Source organism: Haliotis rufescens, unplaced genomic scaffold (genome assembly GCF_023055435.1).
Source record: "Haliotis rufescens isolate VD_foot unplaced genomic scaffold, xgHalRufe1.0.p SCAF_62, whole genome shotgun sequence".
Lineage (NCBI taxonomy): Eukaryota > Metazoa > Mollusca > Gastropoda > Lepetellida > Haliotidae > Haliotis > Haliotis rufescens.
The window spans coordinates 1302501-1326706 of record NW_025964353.1 but is presented as its reverse complement, the minus strand read 5'-3'; the positions used below and the strand labels follow the sequence as shown (position 1 = coordinate 1326706).

Below are 24206 nucleotides of genomic sequence, written 5' to 3'. Positions count from 1 at the left end.
TTGACTTGTTGACAGGTGGAAGGTTGCCACAACACTTGTAGGCATTGATGAGGATCTTATAGTTGACTTGTTGACAGGTGGAAGGTTGCCACAACACTTGTAGGCATTGATGAGGATCTTATAGTTGACTTGTTGACAGGTGGAAGGTTGCCACAACACTTGTAGGCATTGATGAGGATCTTATAGTTGACTTGTTGACAGGTGGAAGGTTGCCACAACACTTGTAGGCATTGATGAGGATCTTATAGTTGACTTGTTGACAGGTGGAAGGTTGCCACAACACTGTAGGCATTGATGAGGATCTTATAGTTGACTTGTTGACAGGTGGAAGGTTGCCACAACAGATCTTATAGTTGACTTGTGCAGCACTTGACAGCCAGTGGAGCTCCATGGGATGTTGAGAGACATGGTCAAACCTAGAATATCTGAATATGAGTCTAGCAGCTGTATTTGTGATGGCCTGAAGTCTGTTTATCTGCTCTTTGGATACATTCACAAGGAGGCTGTTACAAAAGTCCATTCTAGATATGGTTAGAGACAATCCAAGTATAAGGCCGAATTAATCCACTATTTGTGTGGTGACAATTAGCTGTGAGCCACACACTGGTCACAAGATAGTCCACAATCTGCTGCTAGTGACATGCCCAGATTTTCCACTTTCTCAGGGCAGAACAATGACTGCATCACCTATCCATTTCTGGATTTCATGTTTGGGGTGTATCACAAAAAATTCCTGGTTATCATCAGCATACTGGGGTTGACTGACTTCGTGCTTGTCACCAATGTTGCTAAGAGATCGTGTACCTAGTGTAAACAGTACTGGTCCTAAGATATAACCTTGAGGGACGCCATGGTCAAGCTTGTAGGCAGGAGTATGCTGATAGATCATCTCTGTCACTTAGAGAGGATCAAAAGCATGGCAGTGTTATAAGGAAGAATGGTTGACCATATCAAATGCTGCCAACAAGCCTTAACAGTAACAAATGTTAAGATTTGGGATAACACTTTCTTAGTAAAATACAGATTCTTGTACTCTTTTGGGTCCAAAAAAAAGTATGAGAATCTGTATTTTACATTTGTTACATTTGACCACTTTCTAAATGGCACTGTGTGTTCAAGTCTTAACAGTATTAGTGCTATCATTTTCCCGTGATCCGCAGCAAGTTAAGATGTCATTCGTGACCCTGATCCACAGCAAGTTAAGAGGTCATTCGTGACCCTGATCCACAGCAAGTTAAGAGGTCATTCGTGACCCTGATCCACAGCAAGTTAAGAGGTCATTCGTGACCCTGATCCACAGCAAGTTAAGAGGTCATTCGTGACCCTGATCCACGGCAAGTTAAGAGGTCATTCGTGACCCTGATCCACAGCAAGTTAAGAGGTCATTCGTGACCCTGATCCATGGCAAGTTAAGAGGTCATTCGTGACCCTGATCCACAGTAAGTTAAGATGTCATTCGTGACCCTGATCCACAGCAAGTTAAGAGGTCATTCGTGACCCTGATCCATGGCAAGTTAAGAGGTCATTCGTGACCCTGATCCACAGCAAGTTCAGATGTCATTCGTGACCCTGATCCACAGCAAGTTAAGAGGTCATTCGTGACCCTGATCCATGGCAAGTTAAGAGGTCATTCGTGACCCTGATCCACAGTAAGTTAAGAGGTCATTCGTGACCCTGATCCACAGCAAGTTAAGAGGTCATTCGTGACCCTGATCCACAGCAAGTTAAGAGGTCATTCGTGACCCTGATCCACAGCAAGTTAAGAGGTCATTCGTGACCCTGATCCACAGCAAGTTAAGAGGTCATTCGTGACCCTGATCCATGGCAAGTTAAGAGGTCATTCGTGACCCTGATCCACAGCAAGTTCAGATGTCATTCGTGACCCTGATCCACAGCAAGTTAAGAGGTCATTCGTGACCCTGATCCATGGCAAGTTAAGAGGTCATTCGTGACCCTGATCCACAGCAAGTTCAGATGTCATTCGTGACCCTGATCCACAGCAAGTTAAGAGGTCATTCGTGACCCTGATCCATGGCAAGTTAAGAGGTCATTCGTGACCCTGATCCACAGCAAGTTTATATGTCATTCGTGGCCCTGATCAATACAGTCTGTGTACTAGCTGTGTCCAACTGTGTAAACAGATTGTAACTTCTCATACAAGTAATTCTTCTTGAGGTGCTCCTGGAGATGAGTGCCAGCTGTTTTCTCTTGTAGTTTGGATAAATACAGAACTTTGGAGACTCATTAATAATTTTGGAGAATTTGCTTATTCAATCCTTCCTTCTTAGTGGGCTGGGTAGAGCATGTTTGATGGAGGAGGGCACTTCATCGGTCATGAGAGAGGTGTTTATTTTTCTGGTACTAAATGGAAGTAGGCAGTCAAGGTATTCCAACAGCAGGCTAGTCAGTATTGGATTTAGATCTAAGCTTTTCTTTTTCAGCTGCTTAATCAACTTGACTACCCGCTACTTCCTCTTCAGAGAATGGAGCTAGTTAAGGTAAAGCAGGACAGTCACTTGCATTGTCAATCTTGACAATTGAAGATATACAAATGTACTGCTGATATGAAGTTTGCTGCTTAATCCACTTGTCCATAGCCCAAGTCTAGTAATAGTCTGATAAGTCTAGTAAGCTCAGCTAGTAATGGTCCATAACACAAAACTCCCCGGGAAATGATGCAAAGAGCCAAGTTTGGGCTGGTAGACTTGGGTATTAGGAAATGTCTACAGATCCCAGTGTCACAGTGTCAAGATTGTTCCATAAAACAACACCTTCTCACCAACATGGATGAGTGAATGAGCAAGTTTCAGTTAATGCCACCATGAACATTATTTTAGTTATAACTAGGAATGCCAGCTTAATTTGAGAGTAAGCCTAAGGTGGGGCAGTTCAAACAGTTCCCCTATTGAGCACCAACCTAAATACAACGGCATGGTGCTGACATATATAATGTAATAATCTTGATTTGAACTCTCAATCAACTGATCCTGGTATAGCCAAGGGACATTACTCTACACGGGGGCATGACACACTGGCCCACTTATACCCCTCCTTGAAGAAGGAAGGAGAACCGTTACCAGGTCACTTCTGAGTAATGATATGGTTGACTGTGACAAAGCCTACGCATATAACCGACCAGGCAAGGATGAGAATAATCCAGCCAACATGGCTGAATGGAGACCTGTGGTAGTTCCGATAATCTATCACAAGTGGATCCTTCCTGGCAAAATACACCAGCAGTGCCGGAATCACATACTGTATTCCTGCACCAGCATAGGAACCCGTTATACCGACCAGGATCTCCACCTCATTGGTTACCATAGCAACAATGGTTGGCGGAATAACTGCCAAAATTGGAAACAGATTCCGTACATACTTCGAGTAATCCCTGTCTGGTTTGAGAAACAGTGTCTGCAGATTATTGCGCAGTGTGATGGCTATGATAGGGAAGTTGGTGCTGAGAGTGAACACTGGAAAGAGAGCAAGAAAATATTGGAAAAACTTGACACTCGTAACAGAATTGTTTCCACACTCGTCTGGCAGGAAGTTGAGGGTGTAGAGATCCTGTATTGACTTGAATGTGTAGATCCCAGTGAAAGACAGCAGGGCGTAGAAAGACAGAATAAGGATATAGTCCGCAGCCAGGACCTTGTACAATTTGGACTTGTCTTTTATTGGTGTGATGAGAGATGGCAGCGAGTGATGACACATGAAGGAGTACACGCACACGCCAAACAGGTTTGGCACTCCCGCTATGTTGCCTATCGCTGGTCGACCTTCACCTCTGTGTTGAGCCAACTGCATCACAGCAAGAACAATCATAATTCCAAACGCTGGAAGAAAACAATAAATGCAAATAATTTCCATCCATTTCAAATCGTCCAACTTGATGAGAGAATTTCTATGTGTCTGTCTGTATACAAGAGTAGTTATCAAAACAATATCATGGAATTGGGATTCGGAACTTTGCATTTTCATGTAAGGTACACATCACTATGTACAGAGTCAAAATCAAACTTGTTGCCATGGAAAAAAATATAAATTCTAAAAATCCCTAAATAGCAAAAGGCCCCAATTGACAACGTGTTTCAAGGAAGAGTAGCTATTAGTTTTAGAGATATGGTCTGGACAAACACACCACTAGCCAAAGTCAAACTTGTTGCCTTGGAAACAGGAAAAAAAATATTTTATTAAAATTACAATATAGCAATTTAAGGGCACCACTTCAGCCCTTGATTAATACAAAAATCAAATTCTGAAAAATTCCTAAATAGCAAATGGCACCACTTCAGTCCTTGGTTAATACATGTACCAGGTTTGAATCAAAAGTCTTTCACAGTTTTCAAGTTGAGACCAAGCTCAAATTGTTCCTATGGAAATCGAGAAAACTAAAAATGCCAAAAAATCTGCAAATAGCAAAAGGCACCACTTCCGGATCTGTCTGATATATCTGCCCAGTTTTGTTCAAAGATATTGAACGGTTGAACGCTCCAGAAACCAAATGATCATGGACGGACGGACAGAGACACGAGGTGTCGACTATATCCCCCCAAAAATTATTTGCGGGGGGGATAATTATAAAAATATTATTGACCACTTTATCACTCTGACCTCTATACACATCAATACTGACCTAGCCACCTTGCTGAGCCAGTGATAACTTGAAGGATCTTCGTTTTCTGGACATTGAAGAACACAAATGGTCCCAAAGCCAGGATGAAACATGCCTGGGAAAGAGCAATAAGAACAAAATTTCAGTACTCACTCATGTGCACACTGACAGTATCAATGACATAAGTGGTGAGTCTATTCAACAAGCCTGAATAATCTTCTTGTTTGTTTGGTTGTTGTTTAAAGCCGCACTCAGCAATATTCCAGCCATATGACGGCGGCCTGTAAATAATGGAGTCTGGACCAGACAGTCAAGGGATTGATATTGTGAGCAATGATCCACACCATCGAGGGATGATGACACACAGTCAACCAAGTCACCAAGTCACCACCAGATCCATCTGGTCACCTCTTATGCCCAGCATATGTTAGTGGGCACCTGTTCTAACCAGGAATCCCCACGGGGAATACTCATCTTGAGTGAGTCAAGTCATCTGCATGTTTTTCTTGACTATCAGCAAGATGTCAGCAACACCATGCAGGGCAGTCCAGAACTGGGCTCTCACATTGTACTCATGTGGGAAATCAAACCGGGCCTGACAATTAGGTGCAAGTCAGTAATATACTAAAAAGGTTTTGGACTAATTTCTTTAAGGTTCATACTCAATGAAATCAAACAGAGAAAAATGAAACATTGAGTTCTGGCAAGTTGTGTTTCGTTGTCCAGTTTGGTAATGTTGGAAAAGACAGGAGTTACTTGAAAATAGACCTTCTCAACTTATTAAAAACTTTCTAAAAATTAACCAGCCAGAGGCCAAGGTCTGACCCACCACAAAGATCCTGTATGCGTCCATCCGACTGAGTGAGGAGGAAGTCCAGCATGGTTCGGTGTCAGACAAGCTTTTGTTGCAGTTGGTCTCGTTAAATGGCCGCCAGGTACTACAACACAAACAAGTACTTGTCTCAAGACCTCACACTGGGACTGATGACTTCTCCATGGTGTTCTCATCCTCCTCTCTGTAAACTGACACCGTTGTCATCCTGTCATGTATCCTGTTTGAGGGATGCATATCTGCACAGTGAGTTGAGGCACCTTAGACCCCTGGGCCCCATTCCACAAATTGATCAAATGTTAAAGTATGGGAGTAACAATCATCTTAGCACTATGATCGCTTTGTGAAACAGTCTCTAAGGGATACAGTCTAGTGAGTACAACATGGGTAACTTCTTTGAACACCTCAGACCCGGGCACCAGTGTTGTACTCACCAGACTGTGTCCCTGAGAGACTGGAACACCTCAGACCCGGGCACCAATGTTGTACTCACCAGACTGTGTCCCTGAGAGACTGGAACACCTTAGACCGGGGCACCAGTGTTGTACTCACCAGACGGTGTCCCTGAGAGACTGGAACACCTTAGACCGGGGCACCAGTGTTGTACTCACCAGACTGTGTCCCTGAGAGACTTGAACACCTCAGACCCGGGCACCCATGTTGTACTCACCAGACTTTGTCCCTGAGAGACTGGAACACCTTAGACCGGGGCACCAGTGTTGTACTCACCAGACGGTGTCCCTGAGAGACTTGAACACCTTAGACCGGGGCACCAGTGTTGTACTCACCAGACGTCGTCTCTGAGAGACTTGAACACTCTAGACCCGGGCACCAGTGTTGTACTCACCAGACTGTGTCCCTGAGAGACTGGAACACATTAGACCGGGGCACCAGTGTTGTACTCACCAGACGGTGTCCCTGAGAGACTGGAACACCTTAGACCGGGGCACCAGTGTTGTACTCACCAGACGGTGTCTCTGAGAGACTTGAACACCTCTAGACCCGGGCACCAGTGTTGTACTCACCAGACTGTGTCCCTGAGAGACTGGAACACCTTAGACCGGGGCACCAGTGTTGTACTCACCAGACGGTGTCCCTGAGAGACTGGAACACCTCAGACCCGGGCACCAATGTTGTACTCACCAGACTGTGTCCCTGAGAGACTGGAACACCTTAGACCGGGGCACCAGTGTTGTACTCACCAGACGGTGTCCCTGAGAGACTGGAACACCTTAGACCGGGGCACCAGTGTTGTACTCACCAGACTGTGTCCCTGAGAGACTTGAACACCTCAGACCCGGGCACCCATGTTGTACTCACCAGACTTTGTCCCTGAGAGACTGGAACACCTTAGACCGGGGCACCAGTGTTGTACTCACCAGACGGTGTCCCTGAGAGACTTGAACACCTTAGACCGGGGCACCAGTGTTGTACTCACCAGACGTCGTCTCTGAGAGACTTGAACACTCTAGACCCGGGCACCAGTGTTGTACTCACCAGACTGTGTCCCTGAGAGACTGGAACACATTAGACCGGGGCACCAGTGTTGTACTCACCAGACGGTGTCCCTGAGAGACTGGAACACCTTAGACCGGGGCACCAGTGTTGTACTCACCAGACGGTGTCTCTGAGAGACTTGAACACCTCTAGACCCGGGCACCAGTGTTGTACTCACCAGACTGTGTCCCTGAGAGACTGGAACACCTTAGACCGGGGCACCAGTGTTGTACTCACCAGACGGTGTCCCTGAGAGACTTGAACACTCTAGACCGGGGCACCAGTGTTGTACTCACCAGACTGTGTCCCTGAGAGACTTGAACACTCTAGACCCGGGCACCAGTGTTGTACTCACCAGACGGTGTCTCTGAGAGACTTGAACACTCTAGACCCGGGCACCAGTGTTGTACTCACCAGACGGTGTCCCTGAGAGACTTTGGCACGGCTGCGACGTAGATGGACATATCCCCGTACAGGTAGATGACTAAACACAGGTAGAACAGCTTCTCTCCAACTGTAATGAGTTTGATACAGGTTTGGCAGTTCCTCAAAGATTGAAAACTGACATTACTGAGGTAAAACTAGTATTAGGTCTGAGTATTTGTATTATTCTTTTAAGCCTACTATCAACCTTCCTATCCCATCTTCGACACCAAAATACGCCATGACGAGATGACAAAAAAAACCAGTTGTTTCAGATGACAGTTAATTTCCGAATCCACAAGTGTCAATGTCATGTTCGATTGTGTATTCCACACAACTAGTAATCATCAATTACTGGGAAAAACAAAGATTAAATTAAACCTATTTGCAATCAGTTTAAACGACAGTCGCCGTTCCTGAGGAAGATCTAGCAAGTTCAAATGAGAGGTAAAAGAAGAGCATTACTTCTCTCCACAATGGCACACTTGAGCCGTCAGAATGGGTTTGTGTTTGATAAACTTGAAGCAACGTCAGGTGGTAAAGTGGTTGATGTTTCTCAAATAGAGGGAGATAACTTAAGCAGTGTTTAACACTTTATTTATTAATGATAAGAATGTTCATATCACAAACATACTTGGTGAGGTTAAATGGAGTTTAACATCGATTTAAAGATTATTGCACTTATCTATGCAGCTGCTAGAACGAGTCTGGAACTATGCTGGTTTCATGGAGCTAGCCCACTGAGACACTATGCCATAGTTTAACATAAATACCTACTCAGACACAGTATACTGACTCCGAGATGTGTGTGTGTGCATGTGCGTGTGGCTGCTTGTACTAGTCCAGACTAATGCCGGTTTCATAGAGCTAACCAGCTGAGATATCATGCTGCAGTTTAACATGGATACCCCACTTGGACACTGAGCCGACAAGTCCTTCTTTTATCCCCTTAAATAATGCCAAGTGCCAGGCAGGGAAACAACCTTTAGGTAAGAAGCGGCCATCCACTAGACCATGGAGGCAGTGTACAAACATACTCCAGGTGATGACCAACTATTAAAGAATGAAACACTATACTGTCTTACTTACCACTGTTGAAAAACATTTTAGCCATTTTGCCCTGAAATAGTAATAAAAACTAGTATTATTAACAAAATGGTACTTGTACCTACAAACGTTATATCTAACTAACTTATCTTCCAATCTAGTGTTACCATGAGATAGGTCTTTGGACCTAATCATATTTTGCTGGCCTCCCATTTTATGTAACTTACTTTTGCATGCCCCCCACCCCCAATACATGTGATATTCTTTTCATTTCCATCCCCTATTTCACCCCCACCCCTATCTCCTTATCTGGGAGCTGATTCCTACATTTACATCACAATCAGGTTTAGCCCATCATGAGGCAGGTGCATGAGTCGGACACACTCACATACCTCTGCAAGATAAACCCATATTTACATTTCATGGAAACAAAAAATATACTTACCATTTCTATCCTTTCCGATATATCAAACAACTTGTCCACATCTGAAAAAAGAGACATGTAAATGTATTGTGGGTCCCAGTGACAAGTATTGTAGGTAAGAGTGACAAGTATTGTAGGTAAGAGTGACAAGTATTGTGGGTCCCAGTGACAAGTATTGTAGGTTAGAGTGACAAGTATTGTAGGTAAGAGTGACAAGTATTGTAGGTAAGAGTGGCAACTATTGTAGGTAAGAGTGACAAGTATTGTAGGTTAGAGTGACATTGGTAAGAGTGACAAGTATTGTAGGTAAGAGTGATAAGTATTATAGGTAAGAGTGACAAGTATTGTAGGTAAGAGTGGCAACTATTGTAGGTAAGAGTGACAAGTATTGTAGGTTAGAGTGACATTGGTAAGAGTGACAAGTATTGTAGGTAAGAGTGATAAGTATTATAGGTAAGAGTGACAAGTATTGTAGGTAAGAGTGGCAACTATTGTAGGTAAGAGTGACAAGTATTGTAGGTAAGAGTGACAAGTATTGTAGGTAAGAGTGACAGGTATTGTAGGTAAGAGTGACATGTATTGTAGGTAAGAGTGACAAGTATTGTAGGTAAGAGTGACACGTATTGTAGGTAAGAGTGACACGTATTGTAGGTAAGAGTGACAAGTATTGTAGGTAAGAGTGACAAGTATTGTAGGTAAGAGTGACAACTGTTGTAGGTTAGAATGACAAGTATTGTAGGTAAGAGTGACAAGTATTGTAGGTTAGAGTGACAAGTATTGTAGGTAAGAGTGACAAGTATTGTAGGTAAGAGTGACAAGTATTGTAGGTTAGAGTGACAAGTATTGTAGGTTAGAGTGACAACTCTTGTAGGTTAGAATGACAAGTATTGTAGGTAAAAGTGACAAGTATTGTAGGTAAGAGTGACAAGTATTGTAGGTAAGAGTGACAAGTATTGTAGGTAAGAGTGACAAATATTGTAGGTTAGAATGACAAGTATTGTAGGTTAGAATGACAAGTATTGTAGGTAAGAGTGACAAGTATTGTAGGTAAGAGTGACAAGTATTGTAGGTTAGAATGACAAGTATTGTAGGTAAGAGTGACAAGTATTGTAGGTAAGAGTGACAAGTATTGTAGGTTAGAGTGACAAGTATTGTAGGTTAGAGTGACAACTATTGGAGGTTAGAATGACACGTATTGTGGGTAAGAGTGACAAGTATTGTAGGTTAGAATGACACGTATTGTAGGTAAGAGTGACAACCCCTTTAGGTTAGAATGACAAGTATTGTAGGTAAGAGTGACAAATATTGTAGGTAAGAGTGACAACTATTGGAGGTTAGAATGACACGTATTGTGGGTAAGAGTGACAAGTATTGTAGGTTAGAATGACACGTATTGTAGGTAAGAGTGACAACCCCTTTAGGTTAGAATGACAAGTATTGTAGGTAAGAGTGACAAATATTGTAGGTAAGAGTGACAACTATTGGAGGTTAGAATGACACGTATTGTGGGTAAGAGTGACAAGTATTGTAGGTTAGAATGACACGTATTGTAGGTAAGAGTGACAACCCCTTTAGGTTAGAATGACAAGTATTGTAGGTAAGAGTGACAAGTATTGTAGGTTAGAGTGACAAGTATTGTAGGTAGGAGTGACAAGTATTGTAGGTAAGAGTGACAAGTATTGTAGGTTAGAGTGACAAGTATTGTAGGTAAGAGTGACAGGTATTGTAGGTAAGAGTGACAAGTATTGTAGGTAAGAGTGACAAGTATTGTAGGTAAAAGTGACAAGTATTGTAGGTTAGAGTGACAAGTATTGTAGGTAAGAGTGACAAGTATTGTAGGTAAAAGTGACAAGTATTGTAGGTAAGAGTGACAAGTATTGTAGGTAAGAGTGACAAGTATTGTAGGTAAAAGTGACAAGTATTGTAGGTAAGAGTGGCAACTATTGTAGGTAAGAGTTACAACTATTGGAGGTTAGAATGACACGTATTGTAGGTAAGAGTGACAAGTACTGTAGGTTAGAGTGACAAGTATTGTAGGTAGGAGTGACAAGTATTGTAGGTAAGAGTGACAAGTATTGTAGGTAAGAGTGACAAGTATTGTAGGTTAGAGTGACAAGTATTGTAGGTAAGAGTGACAGGTATTGTAGGTAAGAGTGACAAGTATTGTAGGTAAGAGTGACAAGTATTGTAGGTAAAAGTGACAAGTATTGTAGGTTAGAGTGACAAGTATTGTAGGTTAGAGTGACATTGGTAAGAGTGATAAGTATTATAGGTTGGAGTGACAAGTATTGTAGGTAAGAGTGACAAGTATTATAGGTAAGAGTGACAAGTATTGTAGGTAAGAGTGACAAGTATTGTAGGTAAGAGTGACAAGTATTGTAGGTTAGAGTGACATTGGTAAGAGTGATAAGTATTGTAGGTTAGAGTGACAAGTATTGTAGGTAAGAATGACAAGTATTGTAGGTTAGAGTGACAAGTATGGTTATATTGTCCAACACTTTGGCTGTGTTTGTGCGCAGTTTAGGAACCAGTTGATGACCACGTGAGTCCTGTGATGACAACTCTGCTTTTCTCTGGCGTGCAACAACCAATAATCTTTGTCATACAGAATCATACCGGGCAACAACCACTAATCTTTGTCATACAGAATCACACCGGGCAACACTTACTCTGCCGAATAGTGCCAAATGTCCTGCATCTACTTCAGGTACTTGTCAGTCTGTTCCAAGTTGAATTCTCCACTCTTTGTAGCTTTAGAAAAATTGGCACTAGTCCTAGCCAATCTGCCCAATAGTTAAGGTATCATAAGGACTGGTAGAAATTTGCCCCTCTGAAGGGTTTGCTATATGTCATCATTATAAGGAGCAGTGGACCAAAACTGTTAGTATTTATCACTGCTCTTTGTCAAATCATGTAGCAAACAAATATTAGCTAAAGTCCAGACTAATTCTGAATGTCCTCCCCCCAACATCTATGCTCATCTCCCCGCAAAGCTAAATTGCCTGCCTGTGTGTATCTAGAGAATCAGTCCATAGATATTCTGTGTAGTCAAGGTGTTTTTGTTTACCATTGAAGATTTTATGGGCGGCGCCATCTTGCCGACCTTGACCTTGCTCCACTCTGTCCATGTGATTGACACCTGTTCCATCCAACTGTGACTTTAGTTTATTTATTTCTAAAGTAACTTCACTCTTCCTATCTCCCAAACATAAACATTCAAGCTCTGCTGATACTTCTGAACAGCCTTTTCCCAGATTCGTGGGACTGCTTGTGATGAGTTTTCCATCCCTGGGATTCGGCGTCGTGACCGTGTCACCTTTCCTTGATCCGGGGGTTGCCTGTAGATGTAAAGATGGACTTCGGATGGCTTCCATCACCCCCTGTATCCTATTCCATACAGTCCATCTCTGCTGTTTCACCTCCAAACTGCCTTCTGCCAGTCAAGAAGAAGTTTACAAATAGAATTCTCAGCAAGCGTGCCCGCCACAGTAGTTAGTGAGGGACAAACACAACATGGAACAAGAAATGTAGTTGGTATTGCCGAAGTGGCAGTACAGTATCACACTGTAACTGTCAAAAACTATTTTGCAATATAAACTATTACAACAAGTCTGCAAGTGTTGTGGATAGCAGTGATAAGTCAAAGTCGGCAAGACGGTGCCACGGACAAAATCTCAGATGGTAAACAAAAACACCTTGACAACACAGAATAAATATGGATCGATTCTCTAAATCTCTAGACGCAGTTGAGCTTGGCAGGGCATAAGCATTCATGTTGGAGAGAAATGTGGACATGATCTAATATTGGTTTGACAAAGAGTGGAGAATTCAACTTGAAACAGACCGACGAGTACCTGAAGTAGATGCAGGACATTTGGCCATATTCGGCAGAGAATGTGTGGCCCGTGTGGCTCAGCTGTTGCACGAGATGAAACAGTATTGGTAGTACATGGAGCAGTATTGGTAGTATATGGGACAGTATTGATAGTACATGGAACAGTATTGGTAGTATATGGGACAGTATTGGTAGTACATGGGGCAGTATTGATAGTACATGGAGCAGTATTGGTAGTACATGGGGCAGTATTGGTAAGTACATGGGCAAGGACTGGTAGTACATGGAGCAGTATTGGTAGTACATGGGGCAGTATTGGTAGTAAATGGAGCAGTATTGGTAGTACATAGAGCAGTACTGGTAGTAAATGGGGCAGTATTAGTAGTACATGGAACGGTATTGGTAGTACATGGAGCAGTATTGGAAATACATGGGGCAGTATTGGTAGTACATGGGGCAGTGCTGGTAGTACATGGGGCAGTATTGGTAGTACATGGGGCAATATTGGTAGTAAATAGAGCAGTATTGGTAGTACATGGGGCAGTATTAGTAGTAAATAGAGCAGTATTGGTAGTACATGGGACAATATTGGTAGTAAATAGAGCAGTATTGGTAGTACATAGAGCAGTATTGGTAGTACATAGAGCAGTATTGGTAGTTCATAGAGCAGTATTGGTAGTACATGGGGCAGGATTGGTAGTACATTGGGCAGGATTGGTAGTACATGGAGCAGTATTGGTAGTACATAGAGCAGTATTGGTAGTACATGGGGAAGTATTGGTAGTACATGGGGCAGTATTGGTAGTACATGGGGCAGTATTGATAGTACATGGAGCAGTATTGGTAGTACATGGGGCAGTATTGGTAGTACATGGAGCAGTATTGTAGTACATGGAGCAGTATTGGTAGTACATGGGGCAGTATTGGTAGTACATGGGGCAGTATTGTAGTACATGGAACAGTATTGGTAGTACATGGGGCAGTATTGTAGTACATGTAACAGTTGTAGTTTGTAATATATTGATATGCTGTATCGTATTGTAATGGCTTATACATATTTACTGTTTAGGTTAAAGTTATTGGGTGTATAGGCTAATGTCACTGTATGCTGTATGGCTAATGTCACTGTATGCTGTATGTGATATTATTATCATAAGTGTAAAACTGAAATATTGTGACAATTTCTGTTCCATATAGACACAGATATAAGACTACTATAGCCTAAGTTCATACTACACTTGAATCAAGTGAATGCTTGCAAATATTCTTTGTCTTCAGCTCTGATGCAGTTCAATGACAGTTGTAGCTCTTAACTGAAAGTACCAGTTCCAGAAAAAGAATATGTCAAGTTCAATGTTACATGGAATGGCAGACCAATCACACCTGAGGAACTACTACCTTTGGGGATGTCTCAAATAACATAAAGGCAACAATGGCACTGGAGCTCACCTGTCTCTTCCGGACAAACAAACCTGATGGTAGGACTACAGCATGGTTGCCTTTTATGGTAAGCATGGGTTGATTAAAACCTACTCTACCCCGGTCCTTGAATATAGGGAAGCTATGCTTTATATGTTCCCATGGAGACAAGCTTTGGATTAAGAGACAAAAGAGAGCTGTACAAATTTTCTCCTGTTTTTCAGGAATACTGTCACTGTATAATTTGCATGTGACTGAGTGAGTTGTTTGAAGAGTATTTCAGGTATATCGCTGTGTGCCAGCCTAAGGTAGAAGGTCACACAGAACACATAATTAGACCACTTAGGGAAACCCACAGGTATGACATTGTACTGACATAATAAAGATAACAATTTTGATGAACTTTGGATTGGAATCCATGTTCAGCGGATCCTGGTTGCTAAGGGAAACAACTCAGTACAGCTTGGTATCTTATATACTCTCTGAAGACTGTGGGTGAGTGAGGGAGTATGGTTTTACGCCGCTTTTAGAGGGGGACACCGGAAAATGGGCTTCACACATTGTACCAATGTGGGAAATTAAACCCGTGTCTTCGGCATCATGAGCCAACGCATTATAATTCAGGTAAAAATAATCTGCTAGGTTTTGTTCATTAGTTATTGCACAAACCTAGTCTTCTTCCTTGCAACAGCGGAACCTCTTCCTTGGTGTCTTCAGGTTCTTCGTGGGAGTTCTGGAACAAGGGACAAATGATGATGATTGGCGTCAAAGAACACATCAAACCGATTCCTAACATTAATATCATATGTTGCTTTTTAAGAGCATTTATTTAAAAATGCAAAGTATTTTACATTCTGTCTCACAAAATAACAAGGCATTCATTTGATGAAGCTCCAAGTGTGTTTTGAAGGTGATTTGTTAAAGGTGCAATTTTGCAGCGAACCCTACTATAGACAATATTGTACTCATGTCTATTACTCAGTCTTTTACTGGAAATTTGGGACCAGCTCAAAAGTTCTATGTTGGATAAAAAACTTAATTCCTTAAGTATTGAGACATACACCCCCCCCCAAAAAAAATCAATCCCCCAATCTGAGTACAGCATGTCCTCTATGTTGGTCTGAGTATAGCATGTCCCCTATGTTGGTCTGAGTATAGCATGTCCCCTATGTTGGTCTGCGTATACCATGCGCCCTATGTTGGTCTGAGTATAGCATGTCCCCTATGTTGGTCTAAGTATAGCATGTCCCCTATGATCGTCTGAGTATAGCATGTCTCCTATGTTGGTCTGAGTATAGCATGTCCCCTATGTTGTTCTGAGTATAGCATGTCCCCTATGTTGGTCTGAGTATAGCATGTCCCCTATGTTGGTCTGAGTATAACATTTCCCCTATGTTGGTCTGAGTATAGCATGTCCCCCTATGTTGGTCTGAGTATAGCATGTCCCCTATGTTGGTCTGAGTATAGCATGTCCCCTATGTTGGTCTGAGTATAACATGTCCCCTATGTTGGTCTGAGTACAGCATGTCCCCTATGTTGGTCTGAGTACAGCATGTCCCCTATGTTGGTCTGAGTACAGCATGTCTCCCATGTTGGTCTGAGTATAGCATGTCCCCTATGTTGGTCTGAGTATAGCATGTCCCCTATGTTGGTCTGACTATAGCATGTCCCCTATGTTGGTCTGAGTATAGCATGTCCCCTATGTTGGTCTGAGTATAGCATGTCCCCTATGTTGGTCTGAGTATAGCATGTCCCCTATGTTGGTCTGACTATAGCATGTCCCCTATGTTGGTCTGAGTATAGCATGTCCCCTATGTTGGTCTGACTATAGCATGTCCCCTATGTTTGTCTGAGTATAGCATGTCCCCTATGTTGGTCTGAGTATAGCATGTCCCCCTATGTTGGTCTGAGTATAGCATGTCCCCTATGTTGGTCTGAGTATAGCATGTCCCCTATGTTGGTCTGAGTATAACATTTCCCCTATGTTGGTCTGAGTATAGCATGTCCCCCTATGTTGGTCTGAGTATAGCATGTCCCCTATGTTGGTCTGAGTATAGCATGTCTCCTATGTTGGTCTGAGTACAGCATGTCCCCCTATGTTGGTCTGAGTATAGCATGTCCCCTATGTTGGTCTGAGTATAACATGTCCCCTATGTTGTTCTGAGTATAACATGTCCCCTATGTTGGTCTGAGTATAGCATGTCCTCTATGTTGGTCTGAGTATAACATGTCCCCTGTGTTGGTTTGAGTATAGCATGTCCCTTATGTTGGTCTGAGTATAGCATGTCCCCTATGTTGGTCTGACTATAACATGTCCCCTATGTTGGTCTGAGTATAGCATGTCCCTTATGTTGGTCTGAGTATAACAGGTCCCCTATGTTGGTCTGAGAATAGCATGTCCCCTATGTTGGTCTGAGAATAGCATGTCCCCCTTTGTTGTTCTGAGTATAACATGTCCCCTATGTTGGTCTGAGTATAGCATATCCCCTATGTTGGTTTGAGTATAGCATGTCCTCTATGTTGGTCTGAGTATAGCATGTCCCCTGTGTTGGTCTGAGTATAGCATGTCTCCTATGTTGGTCTGAGTATAGCATGTCTCCTATGTTGGTCTGTGTATACCATGTGTCCTATGTTGGTCTGAGTATAGCATGTCCCCTATGTTGGTGTGAGTATAGCATGTCCCCTATGTTGGTCTGAGTACAGCATGTCTCCTATGTTGGTCTGAATACAGCATGTCCCCTATCTTGGTCTGAGTATAGCATGTCCTCTATGTTGGTCTGAGTATAGCATGTCCCCTATGTTGGTCTGAGAATAGCATGTCCCCCTATGTTGGTCTGAGTATAGCATGTCCCCTATGTTGGTCTGAGTATAGCATGTCCCCCTATGTTGGTCTGAGTAAAGCATGTCCCCTATGTTGGTCTGAGTACAGCATGTCCCCTATGTTGGTCTGAGTATAGCATGTCCCCTATGTTGGTCTGAGTATAGCATGTCCCCTATGTTGGTCTGAGTATAGCATGTCCCCTATGTTGGTCTGAGTATAGCATGTCTCCTATGTTGGTCTGAATACAGCATGTCCCCTATGTTGGTCTGAGTATAGCATGTCCTCTATGTTGGTCTGAGTATAGCATGTCCCCTATGTTGGTCTGAGAATAGCATGTCCCCCTATGTTGGTCTGAGTATAGCATGTCCCCTATGTTTGTCTGAGTATAGCATGTCCCCTATGTTTGTCTGAGTATAGCATGTCCCCCTATGTTGATCTGAGTATAGCATATCCCCTATGTTTGTCTGAGTATAGCATGTCCCCTATGTTTGTCTGAGTATAGCATGTCCCCCTATGTTGGTCTGAGTATAGCATGTCCCCTATGTTGGTCTGAGTATAGCATGTCCCTTATGTTGGTCAGAGTATAACAGGTCCCCTATGTTGGTCTGAATACAGCATGTCCCCTATGTTGGTCTGAGTATAGCATGTCCTCTATGTTGGTCTGAGTATAGCATGTCCCCTATGTTGGTCTGAGAATAGCATGTCCCCCTATGTTGGTCTGAGTATACCATGTCCCCTATGTTTGTCTGAGTATAGCATGTCCCCTATGTTGGTCTGAGTATAACATGTCCCCTATGTTGGTCTGAGTATAGCATGTCCCCTATGTTGGTCTGAGTATAGCATGTCCCCTATGTTTGTCTGAGTATAGCATGTCTCCTATGTTGGTCTGAGTATAGCATGTCCCCTATGTTGGTCTGAGTATACCATGTCCCCTATGTTTGTCTGAGTATAGCATGTCTCCTATGTTGGTCTGAGTATAGCATGTCCCCTATGTTGGTCTGAGTATAGCATGTCCCCTATGTTGGTCTGAGTATAGCATGTCTCCTATGTTGGTCTGAGTACAGCATGTCCCCTATGTTGGTCTGAGTATAGCATGTCCCCTATGTTGGTTTGAGTATAGGTATAGGTATTGGGTGTCACATGTATCATGTGTGTATCGTCTGTGCAATGCGTGACTTGCATTCAGTTTTACCTGTGATCCATGTCTTTCCAGTCTGAGGACAGCATTTGCAACAGCCATTACTTCTGTCACTATGGTAACAGTAACGTAACTGAAAAGTGTAATAGCATCATTACTTAAATGCACACTTGTATGCTAAAAGGAAAAAAACAAAAGTATTGATGTGCACAAGGTGTTTAAAAGGAGTTAGTATTGGAGTGGTTGGTTGAGTGGTTGGTTGTGTGGTTGGTGAGTGGTTGGTTGAGTGGTTGGTTGTGTGGTTGATGAGTGGTTGGTTGTGTGGTTGATTGTGTGGTTGGTTGTATTGTTGGTGGAGTGGTTGGTTGAGTGGTTGGTTGTGTGGTTGTTTGAGTGGTTTGTTGAGTGGTTTGTTGTGTGGTTGGTTGAGTGGTTGGTTGAGTGGTGGCTTGTGTGGTTGGTTGAGTGTTTGGTTTTGTGTTTGGTTTTGTGGTTGGTTGAGTGGTTTGTTGAGTGGTTTGTTGAGTGGTTGGTTGAGTGGTTTGTTTTGTGGTTGGTTGAGTGGTTTGTTGAGTGGTTTGTTGAGTGGTTGGTTGAGTGGTTTGTTGAGTGGTTGCTTGTGTGGTTGGTTGAGTGGTTTGTTTTGTGGTTGATTGAGTGGTTTGTTTTGTGGTTGGTTGAGTAGTTGCTAGTGTGGTTTGTTGAGTGGTTGCTGGTGTGGTTGGTTGAGTGGTTTGTTGAGCGGTTGCTTGTGTGGCTTGTTGTGTAGTTGATTGTGTGGTTGGTTGAGTGGTTTGTTGAGTGGTTTCTTGTGTGGTTGGTTGAGTGGTTTGTTGAGTGGTTTGTTTAGTGGTTGCTGGTGTGGTTTGTTGTGTGGTTTGTTGAGTGGTTGCTTGTGTGGCTTGTTGTGTAGTTGATTGTGTGGTTGGTTGAGTGGTTTGTTGAGTGGTTTGTTGAGTGGTTGCTTGTGTGGTTGGTTGAGTGGTTTGTTGAGTGGTTGCTTGTGTGGTTTGTTGTGTGGTTGCTTGTGTGGTTTGTTGTGTGGTTGCTTGTGTGGTTTGTTGAGTGGTTTGTTGAGTGGTTTGTTAAGTTGTTGGTTGAGTGGTTTGTTGAGTGGTTTGTTGAGTGGTTTGTTAAGTTGTTGGTTGAGTGGTTTGTTGTGTCGTTGATTGAGTGTTTTTGTGTGTGGTTGCTTGTGTGGTTTGTTGTGTGGTTGCTTGTGTGGTTGGTTGAGTGGTTGCTAGTGTCGTTTGTTAAGTGGTTGCCAGTGTGGTTGGTTGAGTGGTTGGTTGAGCGATTGCTGGTGTGGTTTGTTTTGTGGTTGCTTGAGTGGTTTGTTGAGTGGATTGTTGAGTGGTTTGTTGAGTGGTTTGTTGAGAGGTTGCTTGAGTGGTTTGTTGAGTTGTTGCTTGTGTGGTTTGTTGAGTGGTTTGTTGAGTGGTTTGTTGAGAGGTTGGTTGAGTGGTTTGTTGAGTGGTTTGTTGTGTGGTTTGTTGAGTGGTTTGTTGTGTGGTTGCTTGTGTGGTTTGTTGAGTGGTTTGTTGAGAGGTTGCTTGAGTGGTTTGTTGAGTTGTTGCTTGTGTGGTTTGTTGAGTGGTTTGTTGAGTGGTTTGTTGAGTTGTTGCTTGTGTGGTTTGTTGAGTGGTTTGTTGAGTGGTTTGTTGTGTGGTTGGTTGAGTGGTTTGTTGAGTGGTTGGTTGTGTGGTTGGTTGAGTGGTTTGTTGAGAGGTTGGTTGAGTGGTTGCTTGTGTGGTGTGTTGAGTGGTTTGTTGAGTGGTTGGTTGAGTGGTTGGTTGTGTGGTTGGTTGAGGGGTTTGTTGAGAGGTTGGTTGAGTGGTTGCTTGTGTGGTTCGTTGAGTGGTTTGTTGAGTGATTTGTTGAGTGATTTGTTGAGAGGTTGGTTGAGTGGTTTGTTGAGTGGTTTGTTGTGTGGTTTGTTGAGTGGTTTGTTGTGTGGTTGCTTGTGTGGTTTGTTGAGTGGTTTGTTGAGTGGTTTGTTGAGAGGTTGCTTGAGTGGTTTGTTGAGTTGTTGCTTGTGTGGTTTGTTGAGTGGTTTGTTGAGTGGTTTGTTGAGTTGTTGCTTGTGTGGTTTGTTGAGTGGTTTGTTGAGTGGTTTGTTGTGTGGTTGGTTGAGTGGTTTGTTGAGTGGTTGGTTGTGTGGTTGGTTGAGTGGTTTGTTGAGAGGTTGGTTGAGTGGTTGCTTGTGTGGTGTGTTGAGTGGTTTGTTGAGTGGTTGGTTGAGTGGTTGGTTGTGTGGTTGGTTGAGGGGTTTGTTGAGAGGTTGGTTGAGTGGTTGCTTGTGTGGTTCGTTGAGTGGTTTGTTGAGTGATTTGTTGAGTGATTTGTTGAGAGGTTGGTTGAGTGGTTGCTTGTGTGGTTGGTTGAGTGGTTTGTTGAGAGGTTGGTTGAGTGGTTGCTTGTGTGGTTTGTTGAGTGATTTGTTGATTGATTTGTTGAGAGGTTGGTTGAGTGGTTGCTTGTGTGGTTGGTTGAGTGGTTTGTTGAGAGGTTGGTTGAGTGGTTGCTTGTGTGGTTGGTTGAGTGGTTTGTTGAGAGGTTTGTTGAGTGGTTGCTTGTGTGGTTTGTTGAGTGGTTTGTTGAGTGATTTGTTGTGTGGTTGCTTGTGTGGTTGGTTTAGTGGTTTGTTGAGTGGTTGGTTGTGTGGTTGGTTTAGTGGTTTGTTGAGTGGTTGCTTGTGTGGTTTGAGTGAAGGAGTGTTAAGTGGTTGGTGGAAATAATTGAAATTTCTTTAGGTATTTGCAATAAGGAAAGTGTATAAAAAAGCTGTCTTGAGGATCATGTATTTCAATAATAGATGGTTTCACTTTGGCTCTCCTCTCATATTGGAAATCTGTACAGAGCTCGAGATAAGCTGCGTATTTGGATAAAATATGCAATAAATACACTGAAATACGCAGACAAATCAAATCCTAGCATATCAAATACGCGACAAAAACTATAACTACACAATTGAAATAAAATTATTGCATATATTATAACTATTATATAATTTGATTGTGTATCAGCCGATCATCAAATTCACTTAGGAACAGTTACATTTGGAAAAGCTTCTGCAACAAACATACTGATAGACGCCACATGGAAAAGCACATCGTGCCTAGTTAATGTACATGTATCTCAATTAGTCGCTGACTGGTGATTAAAACCTTAGTGCCTTTCTTACAATGCTAGGTTTTGTAAACAAAAAATGGCAGACGGTTTTGAATGATTTACAGGGAGTGTTACGAAATAGGTTTTAAGTTAATGTCAAGAAACAGGTGGCTAATAAAAACATAATACCCTCTAAAACTTGTGGATACCCAATCAAAATCAAACCTCTGGGTAAAATACCCAAATAACCAAAAGCTTATCTATAGCTCTGCTTTATTTGTTTAGCCCGAGAACAACTTATATTATGTACAAATCTATGGTGATATGCCAAGTTCAATATTCAACTCCTACCTATCCCCATCCTCTCAGAAATGACCTACTTTACTGACAGTATTGTAATTCAATGAAATCAATTTTTATTTGTGCTTGAGGCCTCAGGCCCATATACAAAGTATACAAAAATACAAAATATCAAAATATACATCAAGGGTAATAGGTTTATCATATGTATGTGTGTGTGTGTGTGTCACATATATATATCATATACTGTAACTCTTGAAAATCACCTGCGTGAAACCGGTTGAGTAAATTATACAGCTCATCTTTGCACTTTTGTATTTTATCTATATTTTGTATTATATATATACACATGAGCAGAAAGGTAATTATGCACATAACTTGACATGCCTACAGTCAGTAGCCAATCAACGGAGAGACGAATCAAAACAATGTTCATAGGACCTCTGAATCAAGGCAAGAGGCGAGAAGAACTGCAACAAACCGGAAGAAATATGTCCGAGAGAAGGCAGCTTTTTCAAATGACATGGTCAGTTACCACCAGTTTCAAACATTAGTTCCCTGAAAACGGGAAAGCACAGTTTTCTTTATCATCAAACAACCAAAGCAGATGACAATAAAACCATTCGCCCAAATACATCACGGCAACGACCATGGTAACTCGATGCACGTGAGTTCCGTGCAAATTGAAATGCACATGCGTTTCCCCATTTCTTGCCCTATAAAAATCCACCCAGATCGGGTAACATTCATTTGTTAATAATTAAATTTTAGTTGTGTTAATTGAAATTCCTGCATTCTGATTAGCTGAATTGGTCACGTGTTATTGCATTCATTTTCCAATGAATGTAAAAATTAAGCCAGCCCACCGAGGCGCACTACTTATATTACTGTGGAATGTCGGGGAATCCCAATATAACAGTCGAGGGAATTACCCTTCTGCTAATGTGTATCGTCATGCACAGGACATTCATGTATATTCATTGTCCAAACTACCCTTTGAAACCGAAGGCCGAGAAGGAATAAAACAGCAAAGGTACCTGAAGGCTTGCTCGCCTCTTTTTTCCCCGCTCACCCCGGTTCCACAACTTTCATGTCTTCAAGTTTGATTTCTAACTAGCATTTTTCCAACTGTGCTTTCCCGTTTTCAGGGAACTTATGTTTGAATCTCGCCGTAACTGACCATGTCATTTGAAAAAGCCGCCTCCCCCCCGGACATATTTCTTCCGGTTCATTACAGTCTGACTGTTGCAGTTCTTCTCGCCTCTTCCCTTGATTCACAGGTCCAATGAGCATTGTTTTGATCCTACTCTCTGTTGATTGGCTACTGACTGTGTAGGCGTGTCAAGTTATGTGCATAAAATAAACGATCACCTAATTCATGTCACGCCACAGTATGTATTCATACACCTGGAATGTTTATTTTTGTCTGTTTTGATTTATCCAACTGTGGTTAAATTGGTTAAACTGTTGTAGATAAAACATGTTTTACATTGTTGAATTTCATTATAAGCATTGACTGTGTATTTGTTTCGGTTCATTGAGGGATGAATCAAAACACCTTTGTGCAAACTTTTGTAAGAATCCGCTATGCGGATTCATACAATTTACACATCGTTTTTTTTATTCATCCCTCAATGAACCGAAAAAAATACACAGTCAATCCTTAATTGAATTGCTACCACATGCCAAGATTGACAAGAAATCAGTGACACCAAGCCCTTGGATGATTGCAAGCTGGACAAACTGCCCAGCAAGTAGCCAATGCATTTCAATTCCACGTAAGGACCATTAACAGGCTCCAGCAACGGTACTAGACCACCAAAACTACAGATGACCGACCATGTAGTGGAAGACCACAGGTCATCACCCGACGTCAGGATAGTCAGGAAACTGCTCAACAGACCATGGGGACACACCAGTGACACACAGTGCGGACACTGTGCGTCGCGATTGACGAGCAGACACCTCCACTATCACAGGCCACACCGAGGACCTATTCTGACACGTCATCGCCGGGACTGTCTTCAGTGGGCAACATAGCACCAGCATTGGCGTTACCAGCAGTGGAGAAGAGTCCTCTTCTCAGACGAGAGCTGTTACTGTATCTCAACAGCAGATGGCAGAGAAAGAGTCTGGCGATGCCATGGGGCGTTATTCGGATGCTTCTGTTGTTGAGAGAGATTTGAGGGGTGGTCTGAGCATCATGGTGTCTGGTGGAATTGGTCTTTCACCAAGGGTCAGCCCTGTGCTCTTCCAGAACATCGGTCCAGGGAGAGGCAATGGTGTCACAGCAGCTCGTTACATTGATCAAGTCTTGAGACCACCTGCGATACCTCATTTGGCACATCGCCGCAACCACGAGTTTCAGCATGATAACGCCGGTTCAACAAGAGACTTCCTCAAGCAGAATGGCCTCAGAACCATGCAGTGGCCTGCCCTCAGTCCCAATTTAAATCCCATTGAGCAGAGATTCAAAGACAGCTGAATGACGTCCGACCAAGGCCGACAACTACAGCTGAACTGCGTCAGGCGTTCCTCAGAGTGTGGGCTCCAGTGCCTATGGCCTTCATCAACCACCTCATCCATTCCATGTATCGATGTTGCACTGCAGTCATCAATGCACATGGCGGACACACAAGATACTGACTTGTGATGCCATTTTCTCAGAGACTAGTGTTGTGTTTCACTTTAAGAACATTTGACACTTTAATTTCAATCTTGATGATCAGTTTTGCCAAGTTTCATCT

At 42.7% G+C, this 24206-nt stretch overlaps 1 protein-coding gene across 1 annotated transcript in view; it reads right to left on the bottom strand.

Annotated features, from left to right (window-relative positions):
- LOC124110841 (transmembrane protein 104-like) overlaps positions 1-24206 on the bottom strand; it is a 48728-nt gene continuing 24522 nt past the window's right edge. Inside the window, exons 3-10 of the mRNA XM_048386907.1 lie at positions 18103-18181; positions 14759-14822; positions 8857-8897; positions 8454-8484; positions 7356-7455; positions 5442-5550; positions 4634-4727; positions 1-3833 (exon numbers count right to left, since the gene is read on the bottom strand). Coding sequence (XP_048242864.1) covers positions 3082-3833; positions 4634-4727; positions 5442-5550; positions 7356-7455; positions 8454-8484; positions 8857-8897; positions 14759-14822; positions 18103-18181 — 1270 coding nt within the window. The 3' untranslated portion in view covers positions 1-3081. The remainder of the gene's footprint in view (positions 3834-4633; positions 4728-5441; positions 5551-7355; positions 7456-8453; positions 8485-8856; positions 8898-14758; positions 14823-18102; positions 18182-24206) is intronic.